General features: G+C 33.9%; 4 protein-coding genes across 10 annotated transcripts; 2 read left to right on the top strand and 2 right to left on the bottom strand.

Annotated features, from left to right (window-relative positions):
- The first annotated feature begins 57 nt into the window (after window positions 1-57).
- LOC106741706 (DNA helicase MCM8-like) lies at window positions 58-5,530 on the top strand. Of its 2 annotated transcripts, XM_014613970.1 has the most exons (14): window positions 58-295; window positions 379-514; window positions 634-884; window positions 1,018-1,122; window positions 1,196-1,348; window positions 1,427-1,646; window positions 2,334-2,497; window positions 2,968-3,180; window positions 3,284-3,393; window positions 3,491-3,707; window positions 3,787-3,936; window positions 4,004-4,151; window positions 4,789-4,882; window positions 5,446-5,530. In XM_014613970.1, exons 1-13 carry the CDS (start codon window positions 98-100, stop codon window positions 4,830-4,832), a joined length of 2,109 nt encoding a protein of 702 aa, XP_014469456.1. In that variant the 5' UTR covers window positions 58-97; the 3' UTR covers window positions 4,833-4,882; window positions 5,446-5,530. The 2 variants fall into 2 exon arrangements, with proteins under 2 accessions (XP_014469456.1, XP_014469455.1); XM_014613969.1 differs by lacking the exons at window positions 4,789-4,882; window positions 5,446-5,530 and having other exon boundaries at window positions 4,004-4,312.
- A 483-nt stretch (window positions 5,531-6,013) lies between these two features.
- LOC106741709 lies at window positions 6,014-7,568 on the bottom strand. Its single transcript, XM_014613974.1, has 3 exons — window positions 7,332-7,568; window positions 6,460-6,712; window positions 6,014-6,368 (listed from the first exon to the last, which is right to left on the bottom strand). Exons 1-3 carry the CDS (start codon window positions 7,403-7,405, stop codon window positions 6,135-6,137), a joined length of 561 nt encoding a protein of 186 aa, XP_014469460.1. The 5' UTR covers window positions 7,406-7,568; the 3' UTR covers window positions 6,014-6,134.
- A 166-nt stretch (window positions 7,569-7,734) lies between these two features.
- On the top strand, window positions 7,735-11,006 carry LOC106741707 (NAD-dependent protein deacetylase sirtuin-2). 4 transcript variants are annotated; one of them, XR_001374202.1, is made up of 7 exons: window positions 7,735-8,000; window positions 8,574-8,819; window positions 9,015-9,371; window positions 9,521-9,716; window positions 9,797-9,989; window positions 10,084-10,299; window positions 10,807-11,006. XR_001374202.1 is itself a non-coding variant. In XM_014613973.1 (7 exons), the coding sequence occupies exons 3-7, from the start codon at window positions 8,639-8,641 to the stop codon at window positions 10,150-10,152; spliced, it is 996 nt and encodes a 331-aa protein (XP_014469459.1). In that variant the 5' UTR covers window positions 7,735-8,000; window positions 8,234-8,280; window positions 8,574-8,638; the 3' UTR covers window positions 10,153-10,360. The 4 variants fall into 4 exon arrangements, 3 of the variants coding, with proteins under 3 accessions (XP_014469459.1, XP_014469458.1, XP_014469457.1); XM_014613973.1 differs by lacking the exon at window positions 10,807-11,006 and adding an exon at window positions 8,234-8,280 and having other exon boundaries at window positions 10,084-10,360; XM_014613972.1 differs by lacking the exon at window positions 10,807-11,006 and adding an exon at window positions 8,234-8,464 and having other exon boundaries at window positions 10,084-10,360.
- Window positions 10,309-18,318, bottom strand: LOC106741705 (probable 2-oxoglutarate dehydrogenase E1 component DHKTD1 homolog, mitochondrial). 3 transcript variants are annotated; one of them, XM_014613967.1, is made up of 14 exons: window positions 18,162-18,303; window positions 17,323-17,612; window positions 16,419-16,638; window positions 14,528-14,877; window positions 13,815-14,036; window positions 13,580-13,737; window positions 12,977-13,247; window positions 12,691-12,898; window positions 11,608-12,020; window positions 11,377-11,497; window positions 11,008-11,196; window positions 10,792-10,877; window positions 10,477-10,689; window positions 10,309-10,394 (listed from the first exon to the last, which is right to left on the bottom strand). In XM_014613967.1, the coding sequence occupies exons 1-13, from the start codon at window positions 18,301-18,303 to the stop codon at window positions 10,582-10,584; spliced, it is 2,778 nt and encodes a 925-aa protein (XP_014469453.1). In that variant the 3' UTR covers window positions 10,309-10,394; window positions 10,477-10,581. The 3 variants fall into 3 exon arrangements, with proteins under 3 accessions (XP_014469453.1, XP_014469452.1, XP_014469454.1); XM_014613966.1 differs by lacking the exon at window positions 10,309-10,394 and having other exon boundaries at window positions 10,464-10,689; window positions 18,162-18,318; XM_014613968.1 differs by lacking the exons at window positions 10,309-10,394; window positions 16,419-16,638; window positions 18,162-18,303 and having other exon boundaries at window positions 10,464-10,689; window positions 17,323-17,393.
- Between the last annotated feature and the right edge of the window lie 252 nt (window positions 18,319-18,570).

Here is an 18,570-nt window from a genome sequence, read left to right as displayed (position 1 = left end):
GTCAAGTATATAAGGTATATAAGATCTTGTATATTAATAAATTATCCTTATAGAATACAAAGTTGATGGCGCTATTACAAAGCAGATTAAAGCTATAATGGTATTTGTAGAAAGATATCAAACCTTTTCTTCTTTACTCACAATGGAAAATTTAGAGGCAGGAATGTCATTTGACATTGACATCTGTGAATTATACAATGACAATGAATTTATAGAACAATGGCCAAATTTTAAGGATGATATATATGAGAATCCAATAAGTACATTAAATTGTATGAAACTTGGCATTCATCAGGTATGTTTAATATTATATATAAGTATCTTTCATAATATTTTCATTTTTATATTTATTTAGTAAATTTTCTATTTTATTTTTAGAAAATTTTGGAGACAGTACCAGAAAAAAATTTAGAGTATATTCTGAAATCTATCAGCAGTTTACCAGCCATTAGATTAGGTGTATTAAATTATCAACCAGTTATAGGTTTACGGGATCTTAAGTTAAATTATTATGGTATGTGTATAAATTTATATATTTTCTCTATTAAAAAGAATACTTATTACATATCTCAATATTTTTGTCTTCTTTCATTGTCATTAAACAATAATCACAAAATAAATATCTATTCTCAGGTAAATTGGTATCCACTAAAGGATGTGTAATAAGAGTTGATAGGGTAAAATATCTTGCACAATGGATGGTATTTGCCTGTTCTAAGTGCCATTTGCAAAAATTAATTAAACAATTGCAGGAAGTGTACACATTGCCAAAAAAGTGTGACACCTGTGGCACATCAAAATTTTATCCGGTTCTAGACTCACCTTGTGTGAAAAGTATTTTATCTCAGATAATCAGAATACAAGAGCCATTGAATGATGAACAGGTAGTTTTCTATTACCTGTACAAGAAAATTTTAGATACTTAAAATATGCTAATGTCTCTAGTATCCATATACGAAGTAAAATATTTATAAAATTGTAAATTATATATATTAATATGCTAATATTATCTTGTAGGAAAATAAAGGTAGAGTGCCTAAAATACTCGATGTACAACTCATGGATGATTTGGTTAATATTTGTATGCCTGGAGATGACATAACTCTTACAGGCATTATCAAGGTATTTCTCTGGTCAATTATATGAACATATTTTTTCTAACAGTTATCTACATGTTATTTTATAATGCTTTAAGGTACAAGGTATCGATGATGCAAAGCCACAAGTTGGATCTCCATTCTCTTTATATATGCAAGCAATAACTGTTATTAATAAAAAACATAGATACAAAAATAATAGAAGTTCTATGAGCAATGAGATTTCACTGAAAAATTATTTAGCGATACAGGTATTCATAGTATATGAAATTAAATTAAGTATCGTAAATCATAGAATTAATTATTCGATATTTTTTTTTGCATCAAAGGATATATATAAAGAGCCAAATCTTTTCGCATTGTTGGTGCATTCGTTATGCCCTAGTATATACGGTCACGAGATGGTCAAAGCTGGATTAATATTGAGCTTGTTCGGTGGTAATGCAAAACACGCACAACTACGAAATGATATACACATTCTATTAGTTGGAGACCCTGGTCTGGGTAAATCACAGATGCTACAAGCATGCGCTCGGATATCTGCGAAAGGTACAAAAGGAGAAAATCAAAATCCTCTAATAAGGGAAGAGCCTCAACTGTTTCATCGTTTCCGATTCAAAATCTATGCAGAAATATTATGGGTGAAGTCGATAACATATTCTGCAAGTTACAACCCCTATCTTTGCGTTAAAAAGAAATGGCAATATAATAACCTTCCCATGCAGAGTGTCCCAAAAATCTGGAAACGGTCGAATATTTCATAAACAATGCATTTTAGAAAAAAATGTTTTAGACAAAGTTGTTCAAATTAATTAATAGAACAAGATAATACAATGAAAAATAGTTTCCATTAAAAAAAATTAGGTTGACCTTAGTCTGACTTTGATCTGACCTTAGTAACGCTACCCATGATTACACTCATACTGCCACTAAATGTGCTTTTTAAAAGTTTACAACTTTTGTCTGAAATATTTTTTTCTAAAATACATTGTTTATGAAATATTCGACCGTTTCCAGATTTTTGAGGCCTCATCCATGGGGAGGTTATTATACTATCATTTTTTTTAATGTAAACATTGGGGTTGTAACTTGCAGAATATGTTATTGACTTCATCCACAATATTTCTACATAGAGTTTGAATTGAAAACGATGAAAGAGCTGATGAAGCCCTTTCCTTGTAAGTTTTTTGCATAATGTACAAATATATCACATGAAAAATTAAATATTGTTGAAAGGTGTATACATCTGCGGCAATTCAAGTACATCTTCTGGATTAACGGTAACGCTCACGAAGGAAACAGGATCTAACGACTTTTCTTTAGAACCTGGTGCTCTGGTTTTAGCGGATCAAGGCTGTTGCTGCATTGATGAATTTGATAAAATGTGTTCTCAGCATCAGGTAAAACAATATGCCCGTTGGCAACGTATAGCAAGTGTGCTAAAATATATAAAACATTGGAGTAACTAACAAATATATAAAACATAATAATATGAGAGTTATAATTTTTATTTAATTTTGATTCTGTATTTTTCAATACAAAATATGAAATATCTCTCATAAAGTATTCACATTTTGATAACATCACCTTAACAATTTTGTATGTAGAATGACAGGTGGAATTGATCTCTGTAAGCAAACATAGAGAAATCTTAAAAAAGATTTATTGCATTTTGCAAATGCATCAATATATGTTATGATCAATATCAATAATCAATTTCTCTCATATTATCATGTAGAAAAGATAAATTTTTGTCTGAACCATTTTTTTTTTGTCAATTACTTCGATTTTAAGATATTCTACTATTTCTATTAAAATGAGACACTGTATAAGGCTGTCAAGTCAATATCTACATATATATTTATTCTAGGCATTGTTAGAGTCGATGGAGCAACAAAGTGTTACAGTAGCAAAATCAGGAGTGATATGTTCATTACCTGCGCGGACGTCAATCCTCGCGGCGGCTAATCCTATAGGCGGGCAGTACAACAAGAGCAAAACAGTAACTGAAAACTTGAATATTAGTCAACCCCTTCTTTCGCGATTTGACTTGATCTTCCTGCTGTTGGACAAACCAAACAAAGTAAATAACCGTTTGCAATCTAAACAAATATTGTATATAATGTGCGCTCGCGCATGTGTGTATGTGAATGATTGTAGCGGTATCATGTTTTTATTTGCAATAGCACTTTGATAGTCTATTATGCAAACACATTATGACTGTTCACACTAGTTCGCACAAAAATTCCAATGGAGAATCTATGGAATTATCCTTTGATGGTGAAAGTTCTCTGAGGTAAACAATAATCATTATTGTATACTTATTACACGTGTTTGCTTTTAACATAACAAGAACAAACACAAGAAGAAACAACCATTGATATTTTTTTCAGAAAAAGACTGATATTGCCAGTGTCTAGTGATATTATACCGCCATCCATTCTTCGAACGTACATATCCTATGCACGACAGTATGTGAAGCCAAAATTATCAGTTGCAGCTGCGGAAGTACTGCAGAAGTATTACTTGGAACTTCGCTCTAAGCATAACCAATTTGGTAACTTACCGATATTCAACAGACAATTAGAAGCCATGATTCGATTGACTGAGGTTTAGTGTTTCTTCTCGTTATACGCGACAGACATACAAGCTACACAGGATATTCTATAGTGTTTTATTATTATTGTAGGCTAGAGCGAAATTGGAATTACGTATTGAAGCAACTGAGTCGGATGCGTTGGACGTAGTAGATTTAATACAATATACAATGGCAGACACGTTGGAAGAAGACTTCGTAGTGCCGGAATTAAATTCCGACGGTAAATTAACAAACAAGAAGGTAAGTTTACGTTTGTGTAAAAGTCGGGAAGTACTTTCTGGCCATAAATTTCCGTTCTTTTCTGCAGTTAAGAGCTTTTATCAGAATATTGGAACGGAAAGTAAATATGGATAAAGAACGAACATTCTCGGTAAAGGAATTGAATGCACTTGCTGCGTCCGGAAGTGTCCCGATGAGCGATTTTACTGCTTTAATTTCAAAAATGAACGAAGAAGGTATTTTATTAAAAATCAGAAAAGATACATACAAATTTATTGCTCTGTGATCGTGTGAAACATGTACATACATATATACAGCGCGAATGTGTAACGTAATTTAATAACGTACTTTGATAATATATTCGATATAATCATGTGAGAATATAAATATATAGCTCTTTTCCCTTATTCTTTTGTTATTATTTGCTTTTAAGAGTGATCGTTTATTGCTACGTAGTAGCAAATAGTAACGTAGTTGCTAGGAAACTGGATGTTTCAATAAATTGACAATTATGACTAGAACAAAATCATTTGATGTCAGGTTAATGTAATCTCTATTAAATTTACACTAAAATCGCTAAATTCCATGTATCGTGCATATTAATCTTTTAAAATGAGAATATAGAAAATGTAACATAGCAAAGAAATGAAAGAAACGTGAGAATATAGGCTGAGCCGGAGAAAAATTTCCCAGTGTTGCGTGGCACAGAATTTGAACGAAAAAATGCCTTGCGACGGTAAAAATTCCAATTGCGAGAGAAGACGCGAATTACTAACACAACTTAAATGTTTGATCAGCTCTATGGAGAGAAGGTAATATGTTTATTTTACTTGATGATAGCCACATACTAATATGATTAAAATGGTGTCGCAGGAAACCATGTGAATGGGATGAACCACCTAATACACCTACTGTAAAATGTGTGGAGCCATCCTTTAATCCTTGTGATCCTTGTGCACCTTGCTGCGTGAGTTAACTATTTTTTATTACTTTTTTTCACAGTTGAGTAGTAACTTGCTAATTCAGTTAAAAGTTAAGTTAAAAAGTTAATAATTTTTAACTCAATTAAGTTTAAATGAGTTAACTTTTAATTTAAACTTAATTTTTTTTAGTTACTCGTTTTTATTTGTTACTTTAGTTAATTTTTATGCAATAACTTTAACTTATTTACTTTTCTCAGTTAAAATATTTCATATATAGCTTTGTATAATTAATTTTTACTTAATTAATTTTTTACTTTATTTTTAACTTTTAAAGGATATTTTTAACAAAATATTTTTTTCTTAATAAAGCTAAATTCATTTTAATTTAACTCATAATTGAGTTAATATTTTATTTATGTAACTTTACGTAAATTTAATTTATAGCAATCAACTTTTAACTTAATTTAATTAAAAAAGAATGTTAACTTACCCAAACCTGTTGTTTCACCTACAAAGAATTGCCTTCCTATCTGATTAATATTTTCATTCTTATTAATATTTTATCTTTATTCCGATCAATTAACTTATCCGAAGACATATATTGCAGGTACCTGTCAAACGGTGCAAGAGTTACGATCTCCGTGCGGGTGTAATGTACAAATGTGAATGTATCAAGAGGAATGGCCTACAGGATAGGTGCATGATTTGGGATTGCATGGGTAGGCCGGAGTGCATGACGAAACTGTATCCAGTTTGTGAACCAGGTCGGACTGCTTTGCTGAAGCTAACTGACTTGAGCGACACGGAAGTCGCTCTTAAAAAGTTCTATTGTGCGGACAAGGCCAGAGAAGCCGCGTTGGCCGCGTATTGTAGACTAATTTGCAACAATGGAAAGCAAGTCCAGTCGTGCTCGCCGATATCCTGTTGCGACGACAATGAAAATAATGGAAATTCGTACGCCAAGCCAGCATGCTACGATGAGCAATCGTCATTACGTCAAGTTTACCTACCGTCCCCGGCGAATGCTTGCTGTATACCGCAAATTTGTTACACATGTTGTCCACCTCCCTGTTCAGGAGATTATTCTCCTCCCTCTTATAATCCTCCACCAACTCCTTGTATACCCTTCTGTCCTCCGCCAGTTTGTTTACCATGTGTACCATGTTGTCCGGCGACTTAATAAAAAAATTTAAAAACTGACGCATCTTTTAAAAATATTAACATTCTATTCGGAGATAAGTTTTTTGTATGTATAAACACAAAATGTAATTTTCGTTTTTCCTTTTTTTTTTCCTTTCATTTTGTATCATCACGCTGTACACAATCTTTTTTCGTCGGATACAATTCTGGGTAACGCGATCTGACATATTTTCCCGGTGGACAGATAGCCCATGGTTCAGTCAAACATTCCGGTTGGCCTTGGCATTGCGTTAACGGACACACATCTTGAAGACCGTTTCTGTGCAAACAGTAACATCTGGAATACAGTATGCCCCCTCGCATTTCCGGGAACATCAGGCGAGGTGTCTTCTACATATCGAAATTATCTTGACTTAACAGAAGACTTAAGGCATACTTAAAACCAATTATATATTCAAAATGCAAGGTATTTGTTATTGACCTTGGGTCGATCCAACTTCTCTTTGTCCTTGTACTGACTCTTGGGACGATCGAACTTCTCTTTGTCTTTGCATTGACTGTCTGTCACAGCTGGCTCTTTTATATATTTTGAAGAAGCACGCCTACTGCTTTTGGACTTGCTTCGTGGTTTCGGTTTTTTAGTTTGCGTTACATGTTGTATAGGTATTGTTATATATACAGACGGTGATACTATCTTTTCTTTTTGGGCTTTCAGTATTTGTGCTTGATGATGACTGGAAATCACATTAACATTGGAAGAATTTATTCGATGGAAGATTGGAAGATACAGTGACAAAACTAGGATGAAAAGTTGCATATAAATAATAATTTATTACAAATATTGCAATTAAAGCGACAATAGGCAATAAGTGCCCAGTCGACATGTTTAATTGTAGCTAGATTACTTTAAATATAATAATAATTTGCAACAACAAAAAAACTTTATATCGATATTATAATTTCGTATTCAACAATGTCACTGCAATATAACACATGTATATATAGCAATATTGAAATACATAAGTTACATTAATGGAATGTAATTATTACGTATATATATATATATATATATATATATGTGTGTGTGTGTGTGTGTGTGTGTTATTACATGTGTTATATTGTAGTTACATAGTTGAGTGTGAAATCATACATCGATAACATCGTAAAGTTATTGTTACATTTGAAGTTAAATAATTAGCAATTAAACGTGTCGATTGAGTATCTATTTATAACAATAATTCTATTTTATAACACAACAACTATTTTATAACAAATAAATTCTTCAGTACGATTCTCGGAGAGAAGAACTACGAATATTATAAGAATACTAAATATATATAATATTAAACTAACCATTCCAGCTCTGTGATTGCTGCTTTTAATCCGCAAATAATATCGACCTCATCAATAATTTTTGTCGTAGACATTACGTTGAATTAATTGTTGAACTGATGAGAAATTGATATTTTACATGGAATTTAATGTTGTACGAAGAAATACTAAAAATTTTGATTCATCAAGACCGAAACTTTAGGTGATAACACAAATTTTCAATTTACATCGTTTATCGTATTTTACGCTTTCTTTTTTATTCGTTTTTCTTTTTAATTATAATCGATGACTATGCAATTTTTATAAAAATTTAATCGATAAATCGATAAATAAGTCGATTTATATCGAATATCAGTCTCGGTCTGGCACAGCTGAGTTCAGCGCGTCGTGTAGTCCGAATATATTTATGCGCAACATATCAAACTAGGCAATTATGTACGACTGTGCGTTATAACGTGAGGAAGTAAGGGAATTTTAACATAAATTTGATCTATATAGTATCGGAAGAACGGAATACAATCGTGACGTCGCGTACAGACTTTGTTCTGTTCTATGAATTCTCCGTCAGGATCATGTTGTCATTCATAAAGTGAATAAATATCGCTGATAATTTTATCATAACAGCATTTGCGAATTCGTGTATAAAGTTGCTGCGGAATATGGATAAGGAGACCGAGGAAGATCGAAAAGGTAATTTTCAAGTGGTGTATACCTAATATTACAGCTTTTGTGACATCACAATGCGAATCATTTCCGCCGCAATCGCTTTCATATGAAGCAACAAAAAAATTTATATATACGCAATGTCGAAAGTGATCGTATAGATATCTGATTTCCCTCCTAACTTTATCTCTCTTCTCGATATTACATTTTTATATGAATTTTTGTGTCATGATACGTATAAGACGTGTTTATTTATGCAGGTTATGTAAGTGTCACTTGTGGAAAAGATGGTCACCGATTTCGCGAGGTTAATATAATAATTAAATCAATTAATTAAATAAGTGCCAGCATTGAACTTTAGCTTAGCGAAACTGCGACAGTTATTATTTAGCGAATGTCCATCTATTATGAGTATAATGTCGATTATGTGCTCGTGTCGTGTATAAGAAGTTTATAAATTGTCACAAGCCACATTGGAGAGAAGAGCAAAAGTAAAAATAACAAATCTTCTAATTATTGCCATTGCGATTGTTGAGAACAATTCATTGGCAGAGTGCGTTAGGCGACTTGGGTCTCGTATAATTCCTTTGTCTATTCTAGGTGATAATTCAGATGAAGAAAAACAAAATATCTCTCCTGAATCATCAGACATAGAAGATTCCGGAATGGAAAGACTACGTAAATTCCTAACTCAAAAGTTGAGACTTATAGATTCATCAGATGACCAAAGTGATGAATCACAACAAGGAACCCTTCGTGAACTTACTTTAGATGGAGTCATAGATTATATTAAAGAACATGGAAATTGTAAAATTATTACCATGGCAGGTGCTGGGATCTCTACCTGTAAGTATATATTTATAAATACATTTCATTTTATATATATACAGAACTGGTCTATGTAATGGATTTATTCTTAGTTTCCTGCATTATAATAAAACATATCTATGTTTTAATGATTTTTTTAAGTATCTTAATTATTTTAATTGTTTTATTACAAATGTATAAGATCATATAAGTATGATATATTTTTCTTTACAGCTGCTGGAATACCAGATTTCCGATCTCCATCTAGTGGACTATATCATAAACTAGACAAATACAATTTGCCCCATCCACAAGCTATTTTTGAATTAGAATTTTTCATGAAAAATCCAGAACCTTTCTTTACTCTTGCGAGAGAACTACTACCGGAAGGCTTCAAACCTACCATAAGTCATTATTTTATTCGTCTACTGTGGGAGAAGGGTTTGCTGCTGCGACATTATACACAAAACATTGATACATTGGAACGCGTAGCTGGACTACCTGCTGACAAATTAGTGGAAGCTCATGGCACGTTTCACACTGGTCGTTGTCTCAAATGTCGAGCGCCGTATACACTTCCATGGATGAAAGGTATATACTTCATTATGTTTTCATGTATTTACATTAGTGATTAAGTATTCTTTATTAAATACAAACTATTGAATAGAAATAATAGGAAATACACAGGCAAAATAATGAGTAGTTACAAAAGTTATTGATTTTATGGCTTCAAATAATAGAAAAGATAATAGAAGGCGTAATACCAAAATGTGAGGAGTGTGAAGAAGGTGTGGTAAAACCTGACATAGTCTTTTTCGGTGAGATGTTGCCTGAACGCTTCCATTTGCTCGCTGGCCGAGATTTCGCACAAGCTGACCTTCTAATCATTATGGGATCAAGTTTAGTAGTGCAGCCTTTTGCGTCTCTGGTAGACAGGTATGTGCAAATATTTACAGCAATAGAAGAAATAATAAGGATTCGTATATACAATTTTAACAGTCGTCCTGTTTTTTCAGAGTACGAAACAATTGCCCGCGTTTGCTTATCAACAATGAGAAAGTAGGTATGCAGGATCGTCTGTCGCGTTTCTTAGGACTACGGCAGGGTTTGGTCTTCGATTCTAGAAGCGCACATTCAGGACGTGACGTAGCTTGGTTGGGTGACTGTGACACAGGTTGCCAATTGCTGGCTGACAAACTTGGCTGGGGGGTAAAACTTGCATTTTTTTTCTTTATTCTTATCACTCTTATCCTCTACGTTTTCAGGAATTGAAATCGGCACTTCTTGGTGTGTTTGCTTTCAGGACGAACTGCGAGCTCTTGTGCAAAGAGAACACGAAAGTTTGAGTGCTGAAAGTGGAGGCGAGAAATGAATTATAATGATGGAATAGAAGCGATAATTGCTAGGGCCGTCTAAGAAGAGGAAGAGATCAATATCCTATCAATATATATATACAGATATATATATATTTTTTTTGTTAATTGTTCAAGAACATATTCTTAGAAGACAAAACTCTAAGGTAGGTAATCTATGTTGAAATTCCATAATAAAACTTACAATGTGATTAACGTAACAGTTAATCCATGATCGTTCTGTTGGTTTCTTTCATTGCTCCTTATAAATGACAGTTTATAGTAATAAACATATGTCAATGTATGTTAAAAATTATCGTTAGTCAAAATGAGATCTTTCTTACCACTCGTCGCTTCTGAACTGTACAAGAAATTGAAAAATGTCGTAGAGGTTCATTTAAGGCGATGATGCATTGTGATGGGTTTACCGAAGTAGTATACCTCGACATTTATTTCATCGCAAACGGTTTAACAACAACTTCTTTAGCTTCTTGTTGGTGCATTTGTCCATCTCCAACAGCTGGCGCCGCCATAGTTTCTCGACCACAGTATTTCAACTGAAAAGAACGGTCCGTTAGTCCCCGTTATGCTGGCGAAAGAAGCAAACAGTATAGTCAACAAATGTAAAATATTTGTTTACGACACAATGTATAACTTACTTGTCTCCCGCACAGATTTTCAAAGCGTGGCTTAACAAAGCTCCACGCGCCCATGTTCCGCGGTTCTTCTTGGCTCCAAACGAAAACTGATAATACACGAAACATATGAAACACTATTTCGAAACGCTTCTATCCAGAGACAACTGTATCCTTGATGCAGCAATATTGTATCATCATGTAACTCGATTGTATTAAACGATTTTTTTCTTTACTTACTTCTTGCATGCTTGTACTTCTCAATCTCTTCTAATAATTCCTGGATAGGGAACGGGCAAAGGCTTTCGATTCTAACGATAGCTACATTCTTGTTTTCCGTACTTTCTCTATAATCTTTAAGTGCATAATAGTGTTTTCCGCTGACTAGAATGACTTTGTTTACGTCGTCACTTTTCACTTTATCGTCTCCTATAAAGTTCAAGTAAGAATTATGATTCTTAGGAGTTTAATATTTAGTATTTGATATATATATATCATATTAAGTATATATATATATATATATATATACTTGATTTCATACTTAATATAACAGTTTTGATATTTGTTAGTTGTTTCGCTTTGGAGGAGAAAGAAAGACCACACACGTACCAATAACAGTTTTGAAGCTTGTCTGAGGTTCAAAATGTGTCATAGATGACACCGCCTGCGAATGACGCAGTAAAATTTTAGGTCCTATCAAGATCAGAGGTTTCCGATAATCTCTCACCATCTGCAAAATCACAAGATCGTTCCGATTAAAACGCATATAGTGCAACATACCTGTTCCAAGATATTTTCTTTCCAGTTTTCTCTTCAATTATGCGTTTCGTCATTCCTCACCTGCTTTCTCAACAAATGGAAATATTGTGCCGGTTCAGTGGGATTCGCAATTTCCATATTAACGTCATCGCTATCGGCTTCATTCTCCTTGCTATTCGTTAACTGTAGGAATCTCTCGAGTCTGCATGAACTGTGTTCCGGACCGGCGCCGTCGTATCCGTGCGGTAAAAGCATCGTCAGACCGCTGCTCAACATCCATTTTGCTTCTCCATTGGTTATATACGTGTCGATTACGATTTGTGCCCCGTTAAAGAAGTCGCCGAATTGAGCTTCCCAGATGGGCAGCGTGTAAGGCGACGATATGCTCATACCGTATTCAAAACCCAACACAGCTTCCTCGGATAGAATACTATTAGCTACCTCCAATTTGCCGGTTTGGTCATTAATCATGAAATTCAACGGAATAAATGGAGCTAAAAAATTGACGTGATTTGTAAGTCTTCCAAACATTGCATGTACACAGAAAACAAATTAGTATAAATTCAAGGCTCATATTCTTATATATATAAGCAAGAATATAGAAGAATGCATAATTTTATATGAAGACAAAAATTGCTTTCATATATGAAGAAATTCTATATAGTTTCATTAAAAATATCATATTCTTGTTATTCTCAAGAATATATAAGCAAGAATATATAATCTTATACAAAAATAAAAATTACTTATATTCTTATATTTTATATAAGGTAACAATTATTTTTATACAAGAAGAAATGCTATAGTTTTACTAAAAATATCATATTTTTGTCATTTTCAAAAATAATTTTTATGAATTAAGAGGAAAAATTGGATATGGGAAGAGCGATATTTTCAATTCTCAGTTCGAAGAACTCGTTCTTTATATCTTTTCTTTCTATGTAATATTTTTTCCTCTCATCTCATGCAAATTATTTTTGAATAACGAATATATCTTTAGTGAAACTATATTGAATTTCTTCGTATAAGAGTAAGTTTCATCTTCACGTAAGATTATATTATATATACTCTTGCATATATATGAGAATGAATCTTGAATTGATACTAATATTTTTTCTGTGTACTCATTTCGTCGTGTTGAGGTGGCTAATGATGGTGATACACCTTCCGTGGATTGATCAACGATTATCGCGTGCCTGTGCGCAAAGGTGCCGCGTCCTACGTCCTGTCCGCTTATCCTCACGTTGTATCCTTGATACAACAGAGAACCGATAGCTAACGCCTCGGCGGTCGACCAATCCAAAGCGTTGCCGTTCTCGATCTTTTTCAGGCGACTCTGAACGTGGCTTTTCAACACTTGCGGATAAATGTCCTTTAATATAATATGCAAGTATAGATTTTATCTCTCAAGGTTATACACGATATTTCTGGAGCGTGCGTTTATTCTTACCAAGTCCGCCGGCACTTCAACGCTCTTCTTTCCTACAAATTTCAACAAGCTTAACTCAACACCCGTGTTCCACTGCGTCACGTTAGCCTCGGCCTGTTTTATTCCCGTCCACCTCCCAGTGAGGTAGTCTCTTTGTCGCGGCGCTTCCTCTGTGGATTCCTTCAGGATCCTGTTTAACCAGGCCGTGTAGTTTTCAACGGAATTTCGAACATTTTCTCGAGTAAGAATGTTAGCATTTATTAGCTCTTCCGCATATCGATCCGGTATAGATCTGAATTGAGAAAAAATGTAAATTCGGTATGGAAGAAACATTTATATTCACGAGAGTAAGTCAATCATTATCCGTACTCCATTTGTAAAATTTAGTATAAGAATTGTACAAAATTTATAAACATTTTATTTTTCAATATATGATCTTGATTTTCAATGCACTTAGTCATAATGTGACACGAGTTCCTTTATTTCCTCAGACAAAAATATACTGTCAATTTATGCAAATTTATAATACACATGCAAATAATTATTGACTAACCTTCGTATGTAGAAAGGTTGAAAATATATACGTTAGTTCCTCTCTCTTCTTAGTTACAGATATATACTTACGGTCGATTGTGTATAATCTTGTATATAAGGGGATTAGTCATAAGGGGATCATCCAGTTCGTTATGACCCCATCTTCTGAAGCAGTTTAGATCGACGAAAACGTCTTTCCTGAATAGTCTCTGATACTTAAAGGCTATCCTCGTAGCTCGAACGACCATCTACGACATTCCATATTATAATTGAGGATTTTTGTTCCTAATACCAGCGAGATGAAAGATTCAAGCGAGATTTGTACCTCGGGATTGTCGCCATTCACGTGAATCACAGGTGCGGATATACTCTTGGCCAAATCCGTGCAGTATCTCGACGATCGGCCTTTCGAAGGCGGAGTTGTAAAGCCTACTTGATTGTTGATCATCAGGTGAATCGTACCGCCGATCTCGAAGTGCGGTACTTTGCTTATAGCTAAACATTCCTGATTAACCCCCTGTCCGGTATAGGCGGCGTCTCCATGTACCTAACAAAACATTCTAGATATTGGAATAATGATACAGATGCACATTGGAACCGAGCAAGAAGATACGGTGACAGTACAGAAGAACTAGTGAAATCAATACACGGGGAAAAAATTAGTATCAATTCAAAATTCACATTCTCATGTATAAATAAGAATATATAATCTTATAGGAAGATAAAAATTGCTCCTATACATGAAGAAAGTCTATACATACATGCAAAAATTGCTCCTATATATGAAGAAAGTCTTTACATAGTTTCACTAAAAATATCATTCTTATCACTCAAGAATAACTGTTATGAGAAAATGACGCCGGAGGGCGGGATATTGACGGCAATATGACATCTATATGTCGTCAATATGCTGTCCTCCGACGTCATTTGGCTGTCTGGATATATGAGATACAAACTTGAATCGATACTAATTTTTTTCACGTATAGACCGATCTTTCGACGAAGACATTTCCCGCGGTGCGCGATGCTGCGACTTACTTGGACGTTTATCACTCTGTCGCTCCATCGTGAGCTCCCGTCCTGACCGTATGCGTCTTCCCCGATCGTCTGCATAACACCTCGCGTTTTTCCCATCGATACTGGGTTTACTATCTCCAAGTGCGATGGATTGCGCAGCATAGTGAAGTGAACGCTCTTCCCGTCTATGTCGAGATCGGTGGAGCTAATGAGATGACTGACCACGTCTCCGGTACATCTCGTCATGTCCGGGAACTCGGAAAGTCCGCGTAATTTGCGGAATAGCTTTTCCGGCGGAAACTTCAGCAGCCCCGTCAATAAATTTAGCCGCCCCCGATGCGCCGCACACAGGATGATGTGCTTCAAATCGTCTGAAATAATAATATAATAGTTAAAAGAATTGCTTCACGCCCCATAAATGTTGTCGATAGAAATAGAACATAGAAATTAAGATAGCTGGTCCGTCAGACTATTTTCTTAGGAACTTTTTTACTTTAACTACATGTCGATGGAAATACTATCTACACTATCTGTTAAGTTAGAAAACAACCGATCACTCGGAAGCTATTCGCAACTGAATATGATGCTTTTTACATATATGTTCCTTGATGTTAATGGAAAATTAAGTTAAAGTAACATTTATTTAGTCCAAGTAAAATATTTTCCAACTAAATTATTCTGGTAAAGTATTTATTCGATTCAAATAAAATTTATTTAAGTTATTTATGCAAGTATTTATGCAAGTAAAAAAGAAGTATTGAAATAATTATTTACTTGAATCTAGCACTTTTTTTCCATGTACATATTTAAATATTTACATATCACTTTCTTTTATGTATGTCCGATATTAACTCAATCGATAAGTATAGGTAAAGCATTAATAAGAAAAATAAAAAGTAAATAATATCTTCGTGTTGGTTATGTTATTTATCTTATTTTGCGCTTAAAATTAACATTTATTATTTAGATAGTTAAATAAAGTTATAGGAAAGTCTTTCTCAGTAAATAATAAACTTATGAAGAAGTCCCTAAATATTGCTACAGAAAATCTGACACTCTATGAAGCAACTACCTAAAAAAAGAATTAATTGAAATTCCAGTCGAAGTCACGGAGTTAAGAACGTTAGGTTGGATCTATGATAAGTATAGTGATCTTTGAACTTTTTGCTCTAAGCGATAATATATAACGTAATTTCTGACAAAAGGCGTTTCCTGTGCTGTCGAAAGTCATAAAAACGCTTAAATCTTAGGAATTGCGATGTCTGATAGCGCTGAAAATGCTTTTTTGTTAAAAATTATGTCATGATTTAGTGCTTAGAGGACTGAAGGCTTAGAGGGCAAAAGGCTAAAGGCTACATCTTTTGTAGATTCGGTTTAATTTTTATTCCGGTATAATTTTTTGTAAAGTCATAAATAATGTCATATTTTTCAAACTTCCTTTGTACATAATTTTTTAATAAACAATGAGCGACGTCTAAAATCTTTTAGAGATTCAAAAGGGTGACCTCTATCATATATATGAAGATTAGGGTCATCGGGGCTGGATCCGTTATGGTCAAAGTTTACTTTAAATTCGATTAAAAACTAGAAAACTCTAAAACTTTCTAAAGAGCCACTAGAATTCGACTCACTTTTCTCAAATTTTGAAAAAATCGGAGAAACTTCACAAAAGTAGTAATTCCCAAAATTTATACGTTATTATGACTTTTGACAGTTTGGGAAATACTTTTTGTCAGAAATTACGTTACATTTACATTTTGTCATTTAGGGCAAAAGGCGAAAGATTTAATTGCATCTATTGTAGACTTAGAGCGTGGTGTTCTCGTTAAAAGTCGTGTAATCGTTTTGTGTCGGATTATTGAACGACGAATCATCGATTATCTAATTTAATTGAGTGTTTGTTTTTAATTACCGGAGGCGCATAGCTTGAAAAATTCATGAAAGAAAGCCATCATACTCTCAGCTCCTTCTCCTCCGTACCTCTTTAGGCTTACAAATTTTATAGCCAGAAAATTGTCGAAGGCTTGGCTCTTGAGCATCTCCACAGCTATCATTTTGCGTGTTTCGTCATCCAATGGCTCGGTTAAGGTTCTCTCTACGGTTTCGGCGAACCATTCCCGCTCTTCTTCAGTCTACTCGATCGTAAATATAATCTCTTATCATCGCTCTTATCATTATGTATTGAGCCGCGATATTACGATTGATAATGTGAACTTATATCATAGAAGAAATTGGCTTTAATGATGATTTCGATCGGATTCATGATCCTAACGATCTCTAATTCTGTACAACAACTCTACAAATGTAGAATTCCCCGATGGAAATACTATGCTGAAAATTTTATTGAAATTCTCTCTCAATTGACCCCATTTCATTATCATTCTGTCAATGTCAACGGCAGTTTTCAGTTAAATTCAATAAATTTTAGCAGTATACTTTAACTTTCCTTATATTCGAATATACTATGGTATACTATTATACTTCCTTATATTCGAGTATGCTCTGGTATACTATGAATTTGATGAAAACTACTGAAAAATTAATAAAATATATAGTAATAAATATTTCAAAATAAATCATAATTTTCATCATGAGATTCAATGTAACGTTGTGAAATATAATGTAAATTAAAATATAATTTTGAAAAGTAATAAAACATTTTTTTCAATATTAGATATCATGAAATTTATTGAATTAAACTGAGAACTGCGTATATTAATGAATTTGAAATATTAATGAATAATGCGTATATTAATGAATAATGAAATTGGGTCAATGGAGAGAATATTTCAGCAAAATATTTCCATCAGGTTTACCTCGAGATAATTGAATTCTGTTGAGACGGTATCGCAGTAGGTATCGCTTAGAAATCGCACGGCCTCCTCTATTATTCCTTCGTCCTGCTGTGTAAATAAAATTCCTCGGAAACGGACCTTGTCCTTCAAATTCAGCCCGAAATTGCTCAGCTGTAATTCGGGTAGCAAGGACGGTTTGCTCATTGACAAGGGATCTATGTTGGCTTGTTTGTGCCCATGGGTTCTATACGCTTCGACTAGTCTGTAAAAATTGCTCTGCTTCGCTCGTTCATCCAGATATTCTTTTGGTACTGGAAAACGGGAACGGCATGTTATGTCGTGAAGTCGCGAATGCAGATAACATCGAATGAAATGCAAATCGTTTTATCACGAGTAAACATTGCGTGCGTTATTAATATGCATTGTTGCTGATTTCTAATTTACAATAGATAGAGAGGCTGCTTGCGCGCATGTCGTCTCTTTTGGGATAATTTTATATAAAAAAAAATATTTCAACAAAGTGTATCTATTAGAAAATGTGTCAATTAAATTTATTAATAGTATATTTTTTTACTTAACACACTAATTTAAATGTAACAAATCTAAACTTAAAAAAGTTAAATTTAATTTTATAATAAATTTAAGAAATTAAAATGTTTAAATTCATAGCACGTTAAATATTTTACAGTAGCATTGTTCTTTTTAATGTGAAGTTATCCCAACGAAAATAGGTGCTGTGCGAATCTTTTTTATTCTATGTTGCGACAAAATAACCCGGATAATTTTGATCATGCTCCTGCTATATAAGCATGTTTCTTATGCTCTCTTTTTCTCTTTCGAGGTCTTGATAAAATAGGTACCTTGAAAGCGCCTCTGCTGTCTCGGTTTGTATCCATAAACGCCATTTTCACTGTGATACGAGTTAACGCCGGTGCAAGAGACCGATGAGCTCAGTCGTAAACGTGGGCTTTTCTTCAACACGAATTTCCCGAGCGCATACATTGTTGGTGGCAGCTACGGCACAACTGAACTGACTGATCTAAATGAAACTCTATGCGTAGCAGTTTAGTCGCGTGAGAGAGTTGACCTCTCCCTCCTCTCGTGTTCTTTCACGCATCATTATTGCGTTTTCTTATCTGTTTGTTTACACTCTCTATCGAACTCACTTCTGCAATTATCTTTTTTCGTAACTAATAACCGTATAGAATTTATTTCTGCTCGTTACATTGACCGTTTTGTCGCAAATAAATGTAGAAATATTAAACATCG

Source organism: Dinoponera quadriceps, unplaced genomic scaffold (genome assembly GCF_001313825.1).
Source record: "Dinoponera quadriceps isolate SergipeBrazil2010 unplaced genomic scaffold, ASM131382v1 scaffold619, whole genome shotgun sequence".
Lineage (NCBI taxonomy): Eukaryota > Metazoa > Arthropoda > Insecta > Hymenoptera > Formicidae > Dinoponera > Dinoponera quadriceps.
This window is presented reverse-complemented; position numbering and strand designations above follow the sequence as displayed.

What these genes read in the sequence shown, in the direction of transcription:
- LOC106741706 (XM_014613969.1), top strand. Translation starts at nt 98, where the DNA reads ATGGTATTTGTAGAAAGATATCAAACCTTTTCTTCTTTACTCACAATG. An exon ending in CGCTCGGATATCTGCGAAAG is followed by an intron (nt 1,647 to 2,333) that starts GTACAAAAGGAG and finishes TATTGTTGAAAG; the next exon opens with GTGTATACATCTGCGGCAAT. An exon ending in AAATGTGTTCTCAGCATCAG is followed by an intron (nt 2,498 to 2,967) that starts GTAAAACAATAT and finishes TATTTATTCTAG; the next exon opens with GCATTGTTAGAGTCGATGGA.
- LOC106741709 (XM_014613974.1), bottom strand. Translation starts at nt 7,405, where the DNA reads ATGTCTACGACAAAAATTATTGATGAGGTCGATATTATTTGCGGATTA. An exon ending in GCAATCACAGAGCTGGAATG is followed by an intron (nt 6,713 to 7,331) that starts GTTAGTTTAATA and finishes TGTGATTTCCAG; the next exon opens with TCATCATCAAGCACAAATAC. An exon ending in AGAAGTTGGATCGACCCAAG is followed by an intron (nt 6,369 to 6,459) that starts GTCAATAACAAA and finishes TTCGATATGTAG; the next exon opens with AAGACACCTCGCCTGATGTT.
- LOC106741707 (XM_014613971.1), top strand. Translation starts at nt 7,970, where the DNA reads ATGGATAAGGAGACCGAGGAAGATCGAAAAG. An exon ending in GACCGAGGAAGATCGAAAAG is followed by an intron (nt 8,001 to 8,573) that starts GTAATTTTCAAG and finishes TGTCTATTCTAG; the next exon opens with GTGATAATTCAGATGAAGAA. An exon ending in TTTGCGTCTCTGGTAGACAG is followed by an intron (nt 9,717 to 9,796) that starts GTATGTGCAAAT and finishes CTGTTTTTTCAG; the next exon opens with AGTACGAAACAATTGCCCGC.
- LOC106741705 (XM_014613966.1), bottom strand. Translation starts at nt 18,303, where the DNA reads ATGTATGCGCTCGGGAAATTCGTGTTGAAGAAAAGCCCACGTTTACGA. An exon ending in AAGATTATACACAATCGACC is followed by an intron (nt 13,248 to 13,579) that starts GTAAGTATATAT and finishes TTCTCAATTCAG; the next exon opens with ATCTATACCGGATCGATATG. An exon ending in TTGAAGTGCCGGCGGACTTG is followed by an intron (nt 12,899 to 12,976) that starts GTAAGAATAAAC and finishes ATTATATTAAAG; the next exon opens with GACATTTATCCGCAAGTGTT.